General features: G+C 43.7%; 1 protein-coding gene across 1 annotated transcript; it reads left to right on the top strand. All coding sequences in view use genetic code 11, as the record gives it.

The window, feature by feature from the left end:
* Positions 1-1,747: 1,747 nt before the first annotated feature.
* EGR_07563 (Serine/threonine-protein phosphatase 6 regulatory ankyrin repeat subunit B) lies at positions 1,748-17,415 on the top strand (the record flags this gene model as incomplete). Its single annotated transcript, XM_024496812.1, has 23 exons — positions 1,748-1,808; positions 2,280-2,383; positions 3,337-3,529; positions 3,573-3,676; positions 4,221-4,337; positions 4,404-4,565; positions 4,919-5,128; positions 5,209-5,307; positions 5,605-5,757; positions 6,067-6,410; positions 8,088-8,303; positions 9,046-9,394; positions 11,056-11,385; positions 11,452-11,691; positions 12,580-12,891; positions 13,328-13,391; positions 13,481-13,728; positions 13,874-14,050; positions 14,437-14,700; positions 15,187-15,336; positions 15,410-15,708; positions 15,916-16,093; positions 17,269-17,415. 23 exons carry the CDS (start codon positions 1,748-1,750, stop codon positions 17,413-17,415), a joined length of 4,521 nt encoding a protein of 1,506 aa, XP_024348748.1.
* Between the last annotated feature and the right edge of the window lie 1,955 nt (positions 17,416-19,370).

Below are 19,370 nucleotides of genomic sequence, written 5' to 3'. Positions count from 1 at the left end.
GAATCGGGAAGCGGAGACCGAGGAGTCTGGCTCCACAGTTATGCTTCAGTGTGGAAGTACAGTCTGGCAGGAAACGTGGTGAAACGAATACCTGAATATAATACTAAGTCGTTGCATGAGATCATAACGGCCAGGCGTTTTAATTAGCATATTTGTGCACTAAGAACATATTATATCGCACGGTGCTGCATTTACTCAACGCCATTAATTTTCAAGTTAAGCTGATGCAATATTTTGATTGCAATAGTATAATGTGGAGCTAGGCTCCTCGGTCTCCGCTTCCCGATTCCTAGCGTTCCTAGACAAGCCCGGTTGGTTTGCTTTGGACATCTTTATTAAAGACGACAAGATGTATAGGGAAAATACAATATTCAAGAAGGAGGGGAGCCGCAGTCACTAGGTAAGGGAGAGGATGATCCGGTCACGAGATTCGAATTTCCTGGTTGCCTCCTCCCTGAAAGGCACATTAAAACAACATAAGTATTACAATAATGTATTACAAGAGGTTCAAACCTAGTATTAACCAAATACGGTAGTAGTAGGACATTAAAATAACAAAACGGCGTTGGATTCGTCATAATTATTATTCCGCAACCAAAAAAATTGGTAAAATGCATAAAACAGTCACTGGCACAGCCGTCATAGCCACGGTAACTTGCAAGATGATCGAGAAATTGTAGGCAGCTCGCTGCTCCGATCTGACCTGGTCTGATGTTCTCACTTTCTGTGACTCAATTAAAATTGTCTATCGTAGCAGATGCTGGGTTTACAACGGACTCCCAAATACTCTTTTGGCTGATATGTTATTTCATTGAACGATTGACAAAATTTTTGCAACATAGAAATTCCATCTGCTATTTGATCATCGGGTTGCACAACTAGGCCTAAACTTTTAACTGCGTTAGTGCAATTTTAAGGCATTAAAGCTTTAAAAGTGACTCTTAGTGGCACAATCAAGTGTTCTTTTATGCAAACGTACATTTACTAGTCTGCATTATTTTCTGCTTAAGTTCAACTTTACCGACCCGAAATGCATCTAAGAATGGATAATAATTTTCAGCTATCCTTTGATATGGCGTATGAACGACCTTTTAGTACTAATGAAAGGTACATAATACCCCTCAATCAAAATACTATTGTTAAAATTGGCCTAAAGATGAAGCGCAATTAGGGAAACCATGTTAGCGTACTGCTTTGAGGATTGACTTGATGAAAAACAACTTTCCAGTAAAGTTTTGACTGCCTAAATATGTAAAACCTAGTGCGTGAGATGCCTTCCAATGCATTTTTGGTGTTGCTATTAGTTTTAGCTTTGAAACTGGTATAGAACCATCTGCTGACGCCGGATTATGCCATTGTTACAAGCTTTGTTAGATTTGTTGTTTCTTGATCTATGTCTTTGCAACGAATATTTTACTAATTTTACTCGTTCATAGTGTGTTGAGGGGTAGTTGGTAGACCTTATGCCTAGTGAACCGCCTCGTTTTGTATTTTGTCAACTAACCTTCAATTTTGTGTTTATTTTCTGTGTTATTGATTTGTGCTTATTGATATCACACCCATTAACATCATTAAAATTCACATTGTTATAGAGTCTGGTACTTTTGCCTGCACTGGTTAAACGCGTCATTTTTTCCTTGAATTTCATAATTTCTTTCTTTATTAATGGTTAGAAAGATGCGGTCAGCGATATGTCATCACTTTTTGGCGGGATACTGCCGTAACGGTGACGATTGCATTTTTATTCATGTTAATCCGACCCACAAGCCTCGTTCTTCATGCAATTACTCATTCCCCAGCACTGAGAGGTTGGTAAGACCACTAACTTCTGATTATTTGAAACGCATTTGTAGTTAGCAATACGGGGATTAGGCCTTTTGTTTGTGCAGTTTTCTACGCCTGTCCTACTGTAAATGCCCCTTAATATCTATAGAAGTTAAACCTTCAAGATGGATATTTCATGGAATCTCGAGTAGATTTCTTCATTGGTTAATAGCTCTGAAAGTTGAGTTTTTATTCATCGTAAAGCTTGAGTTAATGCGACAGCTAAATTCCAGCCACTGCTGCTGATTTTGACACTGTGCCATCGCCTTAATTCAGCTTAGTTATCTCATCGTACATCTTCATTCCTCCAACTGTTGATTGACCGCTTATTCAAAATGCCCCGAAGGTATTTGTTTGGTGAATTCACCGAATTTGAGTGGTGCCGTAACTAACTGGGCCATGGTAGCATGCAATATTACGATTGGTTTGTGAACCCTCCCTACTATTACTTCCAGAAATTTCCCGCGAAACCCCGGAGTCCCACGAATATGTCGATTCTATCAAATGGGGTACTGTGCATATGGAGCTGGCTGTGAGTTCCTTCATCCACGTAATAGAGGTATGTTGTTTCGTTTACCGTGCGATATTTTTTGTAATGAACATTGTGGATAGGTTGCTGCGTTCCTAGTTAAGCTCATAGGATGCGCATCTAATTAGTTTATTAGTTTTACTTATTTTTTGTGATTCAAATACTTGAGGCTTTTTAGTTTATTATTAAACGTTAGACCTACCAATCGGTGGAGCCCCTTTTGTGAAATCTCGGCCATTCTCACAGTAGACTTTCACAAAGCAGATATTTGGTAACGGTCGTGTTATCTGAAAATCACCTAATCTGCCCAGAGGCAGCGTATTTATTCAGAATGTAATACATTTTGTCGCCCACTCAACTCAATGCAATCCCAAGCTCTATTGTCATAACAAAGGCATACTTTTGAGTGTATTCTTTTTCGTTGCAATAAGTGTACTGCTTATTTTACTCAAAATGTGTTCTTTCTAACACTACGACGAAACACAACGATCGAAATACACTTACATTCAGTGATTCATCTCACTATTCCTAGTGGAATTTTAGTGATCAGATTTATTTATCAGCTTCTTGTTACATATTCTGCTTCCTTCTTTACATTTCTAAACATTTTCCTCTCTATTGTACTTCACACAGCAGAACTTCAGCCATGTTCGTATTATTTTGTAGTAAATTAGTCTCTAGTGGCTGGGTGGTTGATTTACTTTCTTTTTTTGTTTTTCTATTTGTATGTGCACTATCAGCGTCATTGTTTATATACTGGAATGTTATCTCAGTCACTTCGTTAGCTAAAATGCTAAACCTCATTTTGTCTAGTGTCTGTGAACTGAAAGCGAGGTGTACTATTTTTAGCATTGAACGCCCCTAAACAGTTACCCAAAGGTGTCATTACTTGGCCTCCAGCACCCAACAGTAAATCTGATCGATTTCACTTTCGGAAGTCTACTGATGCTGAATCTACTCCCGTACCGACTTTCTCATTCAAGAAGACGCTGGAATCACTGCTACCGCGGGACGATGAATCGGCTGTGTTGACAAAGCGAGAGGATTTCGGCTACAAGAGAGGGGAAGTGTTCTCTGCCAGAGACAGTCTCTCAGCGGAGGATCTGAAGATCTACTCTAAGAAGGGGGAAAACGGTTTCTCGTCCATTCCTCTCCTACCCCCACCGGAAGAGCTGTGTTTTTGACACTTGTATCATTAATGACCATACTCTCGTGCAAGTGTCGTCCTTTGGGTTTGGTTCCGTCGCGCCCTTGGGGTTGGGGGGGGGTGGTTTGTTTCCGGGTGGGGGTGCGGATGTGGGCGGTCTGCCGTGTGCTTCTTGGGTTGGTCCTGTTTGCTAAATGTGAGTGCTAACCAGGGAGAGACAGTTGGTATGGGTGCCCTTCTACAATCCCACCAAATACTCCGGACTTTTCAATGCATTGGAGGAGCGAATAATAGGTCGCTCGAGCATATACTTCAGCCCCTATTCGCCAAGCTGAAAGTCTGCCACCCAATTATAAAATTAAAGATAAAATGAGTCTGAATAATCCTCATAGTGTATGCCACCTATAAACTACATTAAATAGCTTCTTCTCTAATTCCCAGGCTTGATCATTTCTTTCATTTAGCCCATCTTCAATTTTGGCGAAACTTTCGAAATAATTGGGGTGAATTAACGAGTGATTTGATTGGCGAAATGTACCGTTCTGCCTCGTTCCCCGATGCTTGCTTAGGAATTTATGAGTTTTTTTCCTGGTTAAGTTATGTGATGGATACGATTTGTATAAGTTTGTACACTTTAAAATAGAACATCCTACTGGGCTCTAAATGGCCTCGAGTACATTTCAATGGGCAGTCCTCGATGTTTGTTTATCATGACTTTAGATCCCGGCGTTGATGGACTTCCTCTTTCAGAATGTCCCTCAAATAATTCAAGCAATTTTCTTTGATGACAAATCCATACTCGAGTGTACGCCGAATGTGGATGACATTAATTACAAAGTGAGTTTATTTTACTTGATTGATTTATCAGCTCCGCTTTCTTATGAAATTTCTCACACCTTCAAGGATACACAACTGAGAACTCCACTACACGCGGCAGCACATGCTGGAGATGTGGACTTCGTTGAATTCTTACTGACTAACAACGCGCGTGTCAATGTAAAGGATATAAAGTGGTACACTCCCCTTCATCACGCATGTGCGTCGGATGCTCCCTCGGTGGTACAGGTGCTTGTTCATCCTCTTTACTTTGGGTGACTGTGGTTGAGTTGTAAATATGCTGGTTTCTAGGTTTCGTGTAAAGTACACGCACAAATGTGATCATTTATATGGGCTGGTTACAGGCATCTTTTACACCATTAGAATGGGAAGTTTTTTGTTTTACAATCATTGATCATTTTAGTTCCGCCAAAAATGCACCCATGTTAAATTAGTTAATCCAAAGGCATTTTTTATAATAATGCGCTGATCATAAGCTCAACTTACCTGAGCTAAAACTGAGGCGGGTTGAAGTGGGCTATGCATTTTATTGTGAAATATTCTTGAAGAGTACCGTATAATTCATGTTTGTTATTTTCTAGCTCTTATTAGACAACGGTGCAGACAGGAATATGCGAGAGAAGGGCTGGCTCACTCCTCTACATGTTGCTGCGTATAATGGCAGCTTGGAGTGCGCTCGTCTCTTACTCTTTTACAACACCGAAGACGGTGAATGTGGCACGAATGTAAACGCTTCGGATCGTGGTGGCCACGCTCCTTTACACCACGCGGTTTATGGGGGACACTTGGATGTAGGAACCTTTTCTTCTTTTAGCATGATGCTGCTTTTAGCATTCTTTATCAAGGCGCACTTGTACTTACCAAACTTTAGATGGTCCGTTTGCTCCTGACAAACGGTGCCTCTGTGAACGCCTTCGACAAAAACGATCGGCGTGCCATGCATTGGGCGGCTGCCTGTGATCTTCCCAGTGTGAGTTTAACCTCTCAACTTGTAGTATATAGCTATTATCATTTATTTCTCTATCAATCTTTCGACCCATAAACGTATTTGAAAAACATTGACAACCATAATTATGGTTTTGCAAACTCCACCATATTTTTTGTTTTTCATTCTCTAGACAACCTTCTTCAAAGAGGTTAAACAAGCCAAACACATCTTTAGTGTTGTGTGATTATGTATTGTAATTTGCATGCGTGGATTCCGTCAAATTAAATAGGCATAACAAGTGGCCAGTTGTTCACGATATTTTATATATTTTCTCGACAGATCATGGAGTTGCTCTGCGAATTCGGCGCTGAGGTGAATTGTCGGGACAAATTTTTGTACACTCCTTTGCATGTTGCCGCAGCCCTTGGACACGTCAACGTGGCAAAGCAACTAATGGACCGTGGGGCAGAGCTTGATGCTGTTACCGCAAGAGTGAGTCACACACTTTGAGTGGAGCTCAGACAACCCGAGTGGTTAGCAATAAGAACACCGTTCATGGCTAAAGCACAAATTAGGAAACCAATCGGGGTTTGAGTGCTACTACCACCACTACTACTAGGAAGCGAGACAGTCATGCAATATCTAAAATCGGTTGCTTTGAAATGTCTGTATACAAGATTCCTTCCATCTCGGCTCTTAATACCAATGACTGGAAGACGGAGGCAAGTGTTGACATTCAATCCCGCTTGTTTTATTTTGTTGCCCCAAATACTGAACTGTTCTTCTTCTGAATTATTGCAGGGCAATTCTGTTTTACATACGGCATGCCTGAATGGCAGTAGAGAAAACGTGAAGGCGATTTTGGAGAGACTGGCGATGAGCCAAGATGCTGAAGTGCTAATAAGGAAGGCATTGACTGAGTGCAACAGCGATGGCTACACTGCGCTCCATCTCTCCGTCATTAGCCCGGGAGGTGCGGGATGCTTGGAGGAACTGATTTCCTTCTGCATTCAATTTGATGAACAGAGACTGGCAAGTCCATCAACTTCTACTGCGCCACCATCACCGACACTTTTATTGAATCCAGAAATCGCCGGAGGATATAACTCCTGGACTCCACTGCATCTGGCTGCGGTTTATGGCAGGTAAATGAAAAAAATTCAGTGTGACATGCTCTGTTAGTCTAGGAGAACAGAGCCCGTTCTCGTAATTTTAGTGTTCGAGGCTGCTCCAAATTGACGGTGTTTATTGCTAGAAATGTCTAGGTTTTAAGCCACGATCATGATAGCAAGATTCGTTTTGACCTCTGAGAACTCAGCTCCGGTGTTTTGATTTTGCAGCCAATTTAGTAGCGGACGTTATCGTCAGATCTGCCCTTAAGAGTTTTCCAGTGTTGACACTACTATCACGAACTAGGTGAGATTTTTATAAGTCTGCCGCGCTCATCCAGTGTTTGTGTGCTTTTATTACTTAATACATAGTAAGTACTGGTCCATCCACATCTTCTTGCAGGTGGTCAAAGGGGTAGGGGTTCATTTCTTTAAGCCTAGCACATCTTAAATAAATTTGTCAGGGCTCACAGGTCTTACATATTGCCTCGGGCCAAGGAGACTTTTTCCGCCATTGCGTTCATCGTCAATTTCCAATTCTTTTCACTTACTCAACGATTACTACTTTGCGTAATCTGAAACCCTTGGGTAAATTGGCATCTCTAGTCACTGGTTATTTCTCATCTATGTTGTCAAGTGTTGATTCGTAGGGCTGGATCATCATTTTTGGATAACACTTATTCTACTTATATTTTTGGTTATTGTAATTGAGGTTTTCAGTTGTTGAGGCGTTTTTTTACAACTTCTGCAATTGAAATATACTCCAAAACCGTCAAATCACGACGGTTTAGTTCATAAAAGAAGATGATTTTTATTGAGTAGAAACCGTGCTTATTTCTTTTCAGAGTTCTCTGCTATCCCAGTTCAGGGAGATTTTCCAGCATGACTTAACCATCATTTAGCAATCCTCCCGTCTTGATGTCCAATATGCACCAGTTTTTCAAGATTGCGAATGTTCATGAGTGATTGTGCTGTGTCCAGCGCTGCCACAGAAAGAAGATTGTCTGTTGTGTGACCTAGTCACATGACAGGTGTTGATGTGCCAATCAAGGATCGAGGGTGAGACGGAGGTTAGATGCGCTGGGAGAATGTTTGTGGTGCTAGATGGATGCTGTGCTGCTGCCTGTGGACCAGGACTGTGGGCTGGGGTTGTGGACCGTGAGCATTGGGTTTGGCGACTGAGCGGCAACTTTTTGCATCAGTATTCGGTAGTTTGGTTTGATGTGGTGTGGTGTAGTGTAGTGTGATGGCGTGTTGTGTCTGAAGCCTGTTGTAGATAGGAGTCGATAACGTTGCTTAGGTTGAAACTGTTTGCCTTGATAGGGAAGAGATTGATTTCCTTACCACAGGCTATTGTGTTCAGGTACTCCTACACTCTCGCACCTCAAGCACTCATTCACTCGGTCATGCATGCACACGCCACGGCTGTGGTCCAAGTCACGTGCACCGGCAAATTTATGTGTTAAGACATAATTATAATTTACTACAGTGCGTATCGCTGATACGACGGTAAAATTGGATGTTGCGATCTGGCCTGAATGCCTACCTTACTTCTAATGTAGGCTTGTTGAGAAGTAATGTAACAGGCTACCAACCCACATGGTCATTTTGGTAGCATGGAAGCAGCGTAGGTCTGTAACATAGGAATATGTGTTTCTGAACTAAACCAGTAGCGAAAGATTAAGGATCTATGGTGCTGACTCCATTGTGTAGAAACAAACAAGCGGAGACGCTATTACAAATGGAAGTCAATCGGCAGCCTTTGGACAGACATGGAAACACCCCACTCCACCTGGCAGCCGGCAGAGGTCACGAGTTGGTACTCACCACCCTCCTCGACGCTGGCGCCCCATGGAATGCCCTTGGTAACGGTGGTGCCACCCCCTTGCACTGTGCCGCCGCTTCCGGCTACTCCTCCTGTCTCAGTCGGTGAGTTCCGACCACTTTGTTTTCTCCTGCATCTCTACGTATTTTGGGCTGTTTTCATAATTGTAACGAAGTAGCTTCGAATTTGCTACTATTCAAACTTCACCACTTTTTTATCTTTTTATCAGTTCATCTAGCAATTTCATTGTAAAGGGAATTAATCATAATAGAATTTGGACTGACGGTTCATTTCCAGTCTACGATGACATCCATAGTACCATACTTTGGTTCACTACTTACAAAGATATTTTTAAATTTTGCTTTTTCAATGGTTTTCCTTGTTAGTTGTAATTCGACCTACACTCGGTCAAATAAATGTTCTCAAGAAAAGCGATTGACGTAAGAAATCCGCACTCCGTGGAATATCATCCACCCTTAAGCAAAACGTGGCATATGAACCCGCACAATGCGGTTCATAGTCCGAAAATAATGCGTGAATTCTCCGAGGTCTACGGGATGCGCGCCTAACTGCCTCTGAATGATAAAGATAATTGCGGTATTCGTTCCTATCTCGCAGCCAGCTTCATTTTACGAGAATCCTATTGTGATGGTTGTCCTAAAATAACGCGATCACGGCGAGCATCAAGGGTAGTGCTCAAAATACGAGGGAGCTATTGTAACACACTGCGCGAGCATTCTCTGTGGGTACGCCATTTCTGTTACCATTACACAAGTTCTTCTGCACGAGAAACAAATCGCTGAAGCAAAAATCAAAATCATTTAATGGTGCCCATTCGTCCTTCAGCTTGCTGGAGGTGGCGACGAAGTACTGGGATGAGGTGGAAATGGCGGTTGAGGAGTTTGCAGAGGTAGAAGAGGGTTATCCCCTCTACACGCGTCCCATGCGCGCCCTCAAGGATGATATGGGTCGAAACCTAGTGCACGCCGCTGCTCTGGGCGGTTCAATCGAGTGCCTGCGCAGCGTCCTTTTCGCTGGCGGCGGACCATTCGAGGTGGATCGATTCGGGCGCACTGCACTCCACTTTGCAATACTCTCCGTCGCATTGGCCCGTCGCTACACTACGGACGAACCACCCATCCGCGTGCCCATCAAGTGCAGCTCTACTTCTGAAGTGGTCCGTGTCCTTCTCAAGGTGTGTAGTTTCTATCGCATTTTTAAATTTCAAGCCGAACCCGAAAGGGAAGAGAAAATTTAGATTTTGTTCACGTAGTCTTCTGCTATAGGTTACACAGTAATCTCAGCCTAAAATGATTAGTCGGTATGGCTTAATCATTCTATGACAGTCTGTTTTTTTGCGCTTAGCATGTACTAACTTTTTGAAATAGCAAATGGCTGTGGAGATTCACCTCATGCGTGATTTTGTCACGCAACAGGTGGTGATACGTCGGTCGGACGTCTTGCCTGGCCTAATTCTTGGGTCGGCAAGTGCTCGGTACCTGTAAAGCCACAAGGGTGTCACGAGAAGGTCGTGTGTTGAGTTTCTGTCAGATAGGTTGGAATAGCGTACCAAGTTGCATTTTCTTTACAAACTTCCTTACAGGTCTTCACTGGATTCGGACCACTAGGGACGGACGGTACTTTATAATAAGCGCACTTCGTATGCTAGCCGCTGTTTACAGAGAGGATGGCATAAAAGTTGATCTGCTGTGTAGTCGTACAGTAGCTTTGTAGCGCACTATTTTGCACCAGTTCCTGCTTGCCATCCTATTTTTATTTTAAATATCGCCTGGCTATGTGTCTCGTTTCCACGGGGCTGCGAGGAACGTGAAAGGTTTATCTTCATTCGCTTCATTAACGGTACCTCTAAATATTTGCCTTTGGCAACCCCACGTAGGGTGTTTGCGGATCGTCCAATTCTTGCGTTTTTTCATTTGTTTTTTATTGCGAATCTACGCATTTTTGATAACCCTCCTACTGTGAATCTTCACACATTCATCCATTTGCAATAAAAGCGTTTGTCCTTTGTTGTTCAGCTGCGGTATCAAATACTCCAAATCGGGGCTTTTGACCTTTTTGAGTGGCTCGCCCATCGCTGCTACTACCGTAGCTCCCGGCTGTTTTTTGGATATATCAAAAGATGGACGAGCCTGGATGCGACCCTAGTTAATGCACAGAAGGACGTGACATGAGTGGAGCCTCATGCTAACAAGACTAAAGGATCCGCTTCAGTTAAATTTCAAACCAACAAATACTGCCAAAAGGTCGGCTTCATTTTTGTGCTTCACTTAAATTTCAAAGACAACAGTGAGGAGACCCTCCTGTGACTGCTTAATTGGTTATAATAGTAGGCTAGTGTTCTTAGCTTCAATAAAAGCTATGAAAGTAGACGAGAGTGATTTCTCATGTTGCACAGTTCTCTTAATAGGTGGAGACCTAAATGGAGTTTTATTCTATTACATGGCATAGCCATGGGCATTCACCGTTTCTGCGTTGATATGCACGGGGGCTTTGAAATGATGATTTTTCCTAAATAAGGGTGTTTTCTTCAAATTAGATTATTTTCTAGCTTTAATGCAATGCACTAGGCTACGATACATGTGATATGGAGGGTAGTTACTTGGTCATGTCCGGATACCTCCAATTTTTGTACACGTTGGAGTTGATACAGTCACGACTCTATGGAAAAGGGGAAAAAGATATTAATTTGTACCTGCGTATCTGAATAATTTTAGCGGTGAATGTTTGTATTTTTCGAGTTGAATAACCTTTCGAATGTGCATGTCATGCCCAACATTCCCAAAACGACTCCAACCATTGTTTATGCATTCATTCATGTCTTCGGGTCATTGACAGCTGGGTATAGATCCAGACACCCCGGACGTTGATGGCTGTACAGCACTCCACCTGGCCTCTGCCTTTGACATCGAAGGCCATCTTGTAAAGCTGCTTCTGCGCTACGGTGCCGACCGTTACGCCGTCTTCGCACGTAGGCCCAAGCCTCAACTGATCTCCCGCCCCAACTCGCAAGACAGCCTTCGGTCCGCTTCGCGCCCTGTCTCTCGCCGAAGCTCTACCGCCTCATCAAACTTGGGGAGTAGTAACAGCCTCAGCAATATTTTGGAAGGGGACCCCTCACCTTACGACCCCGTCACTCCTCACACACCTGATGTGGAACAGGGCAAGGTGATGATTTTCAAAGATATTTGCACTGTTTTAAAAAACTTAATATTTTACACCTTTTTCTTGCAGGTGGCATACTATCCCCTCCACTTGGCCGCTGCTATGGGTAATAGCGTCGCCCTAGAACTCCTCCTTCAGGGAATGTCCAAAGCAAAGCTTTGCCGGTTAATTCTTGATTCAGCGAAGATGACCAAATATTCCCCGGATGGGGAAGAGGGGAAGAAGAAAGATGCTCCCAACTCATCCAGTTGGTACTTCTATTCGCCCCTCTTTCTGGCCGCCTATCGTGGGCGGGGAGATTGTGTCGAGGTTGGCTGCCTATTCAACCACTTGTGTTTGTGAAATGAGACAGCATAGAGTCCATGTCCTTCCTGAAGACGTAGAACAACGATCCATGAGTAAGGTCAGAGATTTATTTTTAAGTACACTGAAGACCTCTCAGGTTGATAACGGAAATGTAGTCAACGGAGTCGGTGAAAAATTAATGGCTGTGGCATTCCAATTATTACTAAAACTAATGTCCATATCTTGCATGGCTCCCCTCTTCGCTTGAGTGACGTCCTTCATGCCTGCCGTGGTAACTACGCAATCAGTGTCTGTAGATCTACTCACGGGTCATGAACAAAAGTCAGATAAGCTGGAATGGGGTGCCAATTTGCGTTTTCCTTTTAAATTTCACTGTAGAACTTCACTGGGTTCACACTGTTAGGAACGGGTTAGTAGTTTACAACGATTGCATTTTGTATGCTAGCCGCTGTTAGCGGGGAGATTGGCATAAAAGTGGATCTGCTTAGTAAACTGCTTAGTCTGGAGTAGCTTCTCAGGGCAATATAATGCACCAACTCCTGCTTGTCATCCTGTCTTTGTTTCGATTTCACGTAGCTGTGTGCCTAGGTCTCACGGGGTACCTTTATTCACTACATCAACATATCTGCTTATAAGTGCCATAGGCAACCCTGCATAGGGTACTCCTTCAGGCAGCTGGATAAAGACATTTGAATGGTATAAACGTCTCTAAGGCTGCTATATGTTTGCATCCCAATGACAGCAACAGAGCAGCACTTATTTCTCTAAACATTTACCCGATGCGGGAGGTGTTCCACTCACGACACCTGCGAGTCATATAGCCTGTCATGAAATTGAATAAGATAATAAACTGGACACAAAAGTAGGGGGACTGCTATTTTCTTCGTGCAGATGCTTTTGAATGCCTGTGCGGAGCCATTCGCTAAGCCGATGGAGAAGGAGAGAGATGAGGGAAGGGATGATTCAAACGGGCCGAAGGAAGAAGAGGAGGACGAGGATTTCCATCACCATCCACTATTGAGCGAAAAGCGGCCTTGTGGTCGACTTACCGATCCACTGGGTCGGACACTGCTGCACTACGCCGCGCACGCGGGTCATCTAGAGACGTGCCAGGTGTTGGTAATGCACCACCTCAGTCAGGCCGATCCTACAATCAAGGACGGCCTAAATGGGTGGACTGCTGTGCACCACGCTGCCGCACGGGTAAGATGAACCTTCCGTTACTGTACAGGTTCTCTTATTTGGGGCTATTGGTCCGAGATTATTTTTATGAAACTTATTTGCTCGACTTGATTTCGCTTTTTTAATGCACGCGCCATCCTTTCGTTGCGTGATGGAACCATTTCTACAAGAGTGTATTCAAAGTGAATGGTGAAATTTCGAAAAAGAATAAAAAACTCAAGGATTTACGGCGATATCAATTCACCAGCTTTAACAACCACTTTATGCGTTGCATTTATACGATTTTTCACTAAAAGTACATTAGTAAAAGCAGCAAGAGAGCTGAGAACTTATTCTCTCTCTTCCCTTTTTACAAAAGTCAAACTACTTTTAAAGTTGGGATAGATCATAATTTCATGGAGTTGCTTAAGTACAGCGGACCTTCAGCCAACCCCTCCCCTTGATCTTGTTTTTGTAGGGTCACTGTTCAGTGCTTCAGTTTCTTCTTCGTTGGCATGCGTTGAAAATGGACCCTTCACTGGGTAACAGAATTTCCTTACTCACTATTCCATTTCCGGCAATGTCAAACCATCAACTGCATCACCTGTTTCACTTCTGTCCATCATGACAGATTTAATAAACGTTCGAGATGAGAATGGTCGTACACCGTTGATGTTGGCGGCACAATACCAGCGACTCACTGCGATTCACTTCCTCACCACCTTTCAAACGCGCCCTTCGAAAAACGTGGAGGTCAATGGACGCAACGTCGACGCTCACATTATTCACCGTGTCAACCTCAGCGACAAATTGGGTCGAACAGCCCTTCATCGCACCGCTGTCAATGGGCAAACTGAGGGTATGAAAATTCTCCTTGAAGTGAGTGTAAAGCTTTAATTGAGCTCGTCTTGATGTCCAATATGCACCAGTTTTTCGAGATTGCGAATGTTCATGAGTGATTGTGCTGTGTCCAGCGCTGCCACAGAAAGAAGATTGTCTGTTGTGTGACCTAGTCACATGACAGGTGTTGATGTGCCAATCAAGGATCGAGGGTGAGACGGAGGTTAGATGCGCTGGGAGAATGTTTGTGGTGCTAGATGGATGCTGTGCTGCTGCCTGTGGACCAGGACTGTGGGCTGGGGTTGTGGACCGTGAGCATTGGGTCTGGCGACTGAGCGGCAACTTTTTGCATCAGTATTCGGTAGTTTGGTTTGATGTGGTGTGGTGTAGTGTAGTGTGATGGCGTGTTGTGTCTGAAGCCTGTTGTAGATAGGAGTCGATAACGTTGCTTAGGTTGAAACTGTTTGCCTTGATAGGTAAGAGATTGATTTCCTTATCACAGGCTGTTGTGTTCAGGTGCTCTGATGTTCTCTCTCACTATGACCACGTTCTACCATTTGGCTTAGCAGCTTCAAAAGTGATCTGAGACCTGTACACCGGCACACCTGCACCTCACTGCCGTGTGCGTCTGAGATGGTGCGATTCGCAGCCCCGATTCACCATATACGTTTTGTAATGTCGTTTCGGTGATTTCCAATAAGATAGACGCTTGAGTGCTTTTGGGCGCATTCTCCACTTTATTCCCAGGCTGGAGCCTCGTTGACGGCTGCTGACGTCTATGGCAGGCAGGCGCTGCATCTAGCGGCGTGCAGCGGACAGCTACACACCCTGTCGTACATCTGTGATGCCTTGCAAGCGAAGTCAACTACCTCTTCTGCCGCCAAGGCCGAAGCTGAAGTCATTGCTCCCTTGGACGCTCGGGGTTTCACACCTCTTCATCTCGCCGTCTACCGCAACCGCGTCCATTGTGTCAGAAATCTTCTTCGATTCAAGGCTTACCAAAGCCTTTTTGTGAGTTTTGTTCACCCCTTTCTTTTCTCATCCTTTTCACAAACTATATCACCACCCGTTTCCTACTTCTTCGAAGGCCTAGATTAATACACAGAACTTTAAATTTGAGAGACGTCTAGATTACCAGGGGATATTTGGCCTTTTAAAAGAAAATATTGAATTTTGGAAGTAAAAATTGGAGCTAATTTTTAGCGCAGTTCTGCTGCATTTAACCATTTCTTTTAGCGCTCAACCTTAACCATCCTAGGATATTGATCCGAGCTGGCGAACGTTCCATCTTCCGTTCCAATGGAACGAATTATCTCTCGCACTTTCGTCACTTAGCAGATGTACCGCGTGCTGGTTGAATGTTTGCAGATCTGAGTGTTTGTCTAGGCTGTGGGCTGGGCATGAATCACCGAGCTTGGGGTTGTTGCTAATAGACTGTCCTCGTCGACCGTATTTGAAATTTTCATACCACTTTTTATCTCTCTTTCTCCTCGTCAGGGCAACACCTATACGCCGCTCCACTGTGCTGCTGCATGGGGCGATGCCACGTGTCTCGTGGACCTCTTAAAAGTCTACCCTCCGTCGGATCTCAAAACGCAAGATGTGCGCGATTCCACTCCCCTCCACATCGCGGCCATGGCTAATAAAGTGGGAAAACCGTCGCTTTTAGCTATCGCATATCCTTGTTCATACTTTAACTCTTGCTTTCTTTCCTCTCCAGACAAATCCCATCAGGACCATTCTCGACTTCATCATGGATGCGGCACTGCGAAATAACAATGAGATTAATTTCTCACTGAAGGACGCCCTCAACGCTCACGATGTCCGAGGCTGTACGCCGCTCATGGCGGCAGCTCGGGCCGGCGCGGCGAGAGCCTTCTCCTACCTCATCGAAGTCCACCTCAACGTGGACGATGATTTCAAGACGACGCTATTCGATACAGACCACGAAGGCTACAACATCCTGCATCAAGCTCTCTGTGCACCCACTGAAAAGACTGCGCTGAGTATCATTTATCGGTGAGCTGGGCAACTGGTCTTTTTTACCCCGACAATTTTCTTGATTTTCGCTCCATCAAAAGTGGTGCTGAGTTGATCTAAAACCATGATGGTGACGTCTGTTTACAGGATTGTTTGGCCAATGAATCGTCAATATCAAACGGTTGAAGGGCTCAAGATATTGCACAACTAAGTGTGTAGGTTAAAAATGTCCCCTGTGTGTTTTAGACCCCCATGCCAAGCACTGCTCGACCAGGCAACTCCTGATGGCCTCACTCCACTTCATCTGGCCACCAGGGCGGACTTCAAAAATGTCGTTACTGAACTGATTAAACGAGGTGCCAATGCCTTTCGTACTGACTCCTCGGGCAAGCTGCCTATCCATGCCGTCGCCAAAACTGATCAGGTAACGCTCATTCAGCCTTGTTGATTGCAGTCATCGACATCTTGGGAAGCTCATGCATGACTTTAATCCGCGAAAGGACTTTCAATGCTTTTCAGCCGAGTTGAGCATTACCTTCTGTACATAGCAACTTGCACAAATCAAATAATCTCTGGTTGTGACTTGACTAAAATTTAGTTGGTTAGCGTTGGCATGCCTAAGCAGATTTTGGAGGGCAATTGAGAGAGGCCAAAATGAAACCGTGCTGACTCGCGCGTTGAGAATCGGGACCTCCACAAAAACTGATATGGAGGATGTCAAGAATGGGTGATATTAGTTCATCGCACAGCTGTCCAGTGGTGCTTGAGATAGTTTTAAATAGCGACTGAGTTGAGAGACTTTAAGAAGACATCCGTTTTGAAAACATTCATTTTATAAGTGCTTGCCTTTAGCAAGACGATTGAACTGTGCAAAATTCACAGGTGTTTTAAGGTCAAATGCTGAAACTGTTCATAAATCTACTCAAAAACCAAGCCAAACCTAATACGAGGGATGTTGAAGTCAGGCTTTGAAAGGAAGGCATGGTAGATATACCTAATTACTGATAGCTGGTGAATGTGTCGAAGACTATTCCAGACACTTAACCAAGATGAAGTTTTTCGTGAACAAATGTGTTCGGATGTCAACGCGCACAGATTTGGTAAGATGATGGGATGCTTGACTAAACACTGCAGACTTTTTGAAAGCAGTCTATCAGTGCCAATCCCGGTCATAGTGGTTTGTGCTCAGTCCACAGCCTCCTCGGCAGTCATTCAGCTCTGTAAATGTTTGGCCATCACATAGGACATGTCTTATTCTGGACATCTAACTGAGGCACAGCTAAGGTAATGGGTGCTATAAGAGAGGAAAGTTGTTTTTGCGGGAATAGTAAATTGCTCATAAGCATCTGCATTTTCAAAAAGGCGGCTCATGCTGCGTACTCTGGGACGGCTCATCCGAACTGACAAATCCTTCTGTGCTGAGGCTTAGTGGGTATTGTTTCAACGCAGTAAGAAGCCCCAGTTGACTCAGACAGCCCTCGTAGCTAGCTCATGTGCTTTTATGTTACTCAGTAAATGTGCTTGAGGGTAAGTATTCCAAATTACTTGCCTGAATCCATGCAGAGGATGTGATCCTTTCTTTTGTTTCGTTTGCAATAGTCCCTCAAGTGTCTGAGGGCCCTTCTATTTGAGATGATGCCTCAACTGAAGGAAATCGAGACAGATCCCGTGTTTTCAGTACCGAGAACCTTTCCTGACAATCCTATGGCAGACTCCATTCGCAGCTCTGATCCGGAATTCTACTAGCCACATTTATCCCAGGCTCCTTCATGTATTACTTATCCTTTCTACCCGCTGTCATGATGGCTTTATTATAAATTAGAATACAGACTTTTTGATATTTTATTTTATTTTCTGATACAGTTCTTATTAATTCCTGTCGTTTAGTAGTCGACTGCTAGCGAACATATCTTCAGTCCATGCGTTAGGCTTTTCCAAGGATGAGAGAAGTAGGATTGTTCAATCGCAGGGTACACTTCTTTGGCTAATGCCAAAAGGCGTCAATGTTGGGATTGAATAGCGGTTTTCCCAGGTCAACCACCATCATCACCACAGGTTAACTCGAGAGATCTGGAGAGTGGACAACTTCAGAGGGGTGGATGCGGTAGGTTTTAGCTACTGAAAAAAGAGGTACAAGTTGTTTTTTGCGGTGTAACTGCCCGTGTACTGAAGCACATTTCAACTCCAAGCGTTTAACGAAAGACGGTCAGCTGATAGGTACATGATAGTGAAGGGAAGGAAAGAGGTCCTCGTTTGTTATGCTACAGAAATAGTTGATTTTGCCTTACCCGGACTTGAGTGACTTTCTGGTCAGTTTCGTATTTGTGTCACACTTTCATCATCCCTCAAAAAGCCAATTGTTCGCGGTTTGGCATCATGTTTGCCATCCTTAGTTGTGGCCATTTCTTTTGGGGAGAAAAAGGTGGGATGTGCCAGCTCTGTGTCAACTCCTACCCAAAGTCTATTACCTCGAAGGAAGTGATTAAATGGCCAGTGCCTCCGGTCCTTGGAAATTATTGGAACCAAGCCTATTTACTGGTGTTTTTTTGGAAAATTTGCATAATTAATGCAACACGCTCCCAGCTTTTCACGAACACGTGATTGAAGCTCGAGAAACGTACGAATAAAAAGGGGAATGCAGGTTTAACGAATGGCGTTTACACGAATGGAACAGCGTGAGCAGTTATTTACAATAAGGATCACAAATTATAACCCATGCTCTTTTCTCAGCAGTACACAAGTCTGAAAATCCCACCTTCTTCCGATACTCTGTCTTTAAAAGTTGAGAAAGAACCATTATCGCAATTCTACTACCTATCTACTGCTTATTATTTCATATGTACTCTTATAATCGTTCAATGCAGGGGAAAGGTGATAAGTATCACTAAAAGTTGGGATAATATCTCCCCTAATACTTTTTAACTGGACAGTTAAAGGGGTCAATCTTCCTAACAAAAATTACAATAAATAACAATTTGCTAGCAAATTACAATCCAGACTTGAGAGAGATAGAAGGGGAATGACTGGTGAGGTGAGACCCCACTTGCTGCTGTTAGCCCAGTGAATTTTGTCCATCGACCCCAAATAAACACCACGATTTATGAAAGAAGGGCGTGCGCATTCAAGCGAGCACGTCTTGAGGCGGCTGGAAGCCATCACACCCATATTAAAACCCTCCCATGAATATTATAGCGCACATATGCATACAAACAGACGCGTTTTAAAGTTGCATAATTAATACCGGCAGCATTTGGGCGTGCAGACCCAGTGGCCAGGTCATCCCGCTTCCTAAGGCACGTGCTGAAACTTGGTGAATTTCGGAATCACGAGTACAAGAGAATAAACCGATGAAGAAAGTAACCTACACAATTAACACTCACCATCAAAAAGGCTTTGCGGTTGGTCATGTAGACCAAATAAACGTCCACTCTCACTTACACGTGAGCATAGCATTTTGCAAAAAGGTAAGCTTGACTTATTTGACTTCTATCGTCCCAGTACAAACCAGTTTCTGGCGGTTTACTTTAATATCTACAGCGATATTTATTGCATTAAGATCAACTAAAAAAGGACACAATTAGCAACCATAAACCATTCGCACCCGCACAGCTCAGCAGGATTCTGTTTTTTAGGAGGACGTGCAGTTAATATATGTCATTAATGGAAAATAAAAGAAATTAGAGATAAGTAAAACGCTCAAA

This window comes from Echinococcus granulosus, assembly GCF_000524195.1.
Source record: "Echinococcus granulosus chromosome Unknown EG_S00081, whole genome shotgun sequence".
Taxonomy (NCBI): Eukaryota; Metazoa; Platyhelminthes; class Cestoda; order Cyclophyllidea; family Taeniidae; genus Echinococcus; species Echinococcus granulosus.
This window is presented reverse-complemented; position numbering and strand designations above follow the sequence as displayed.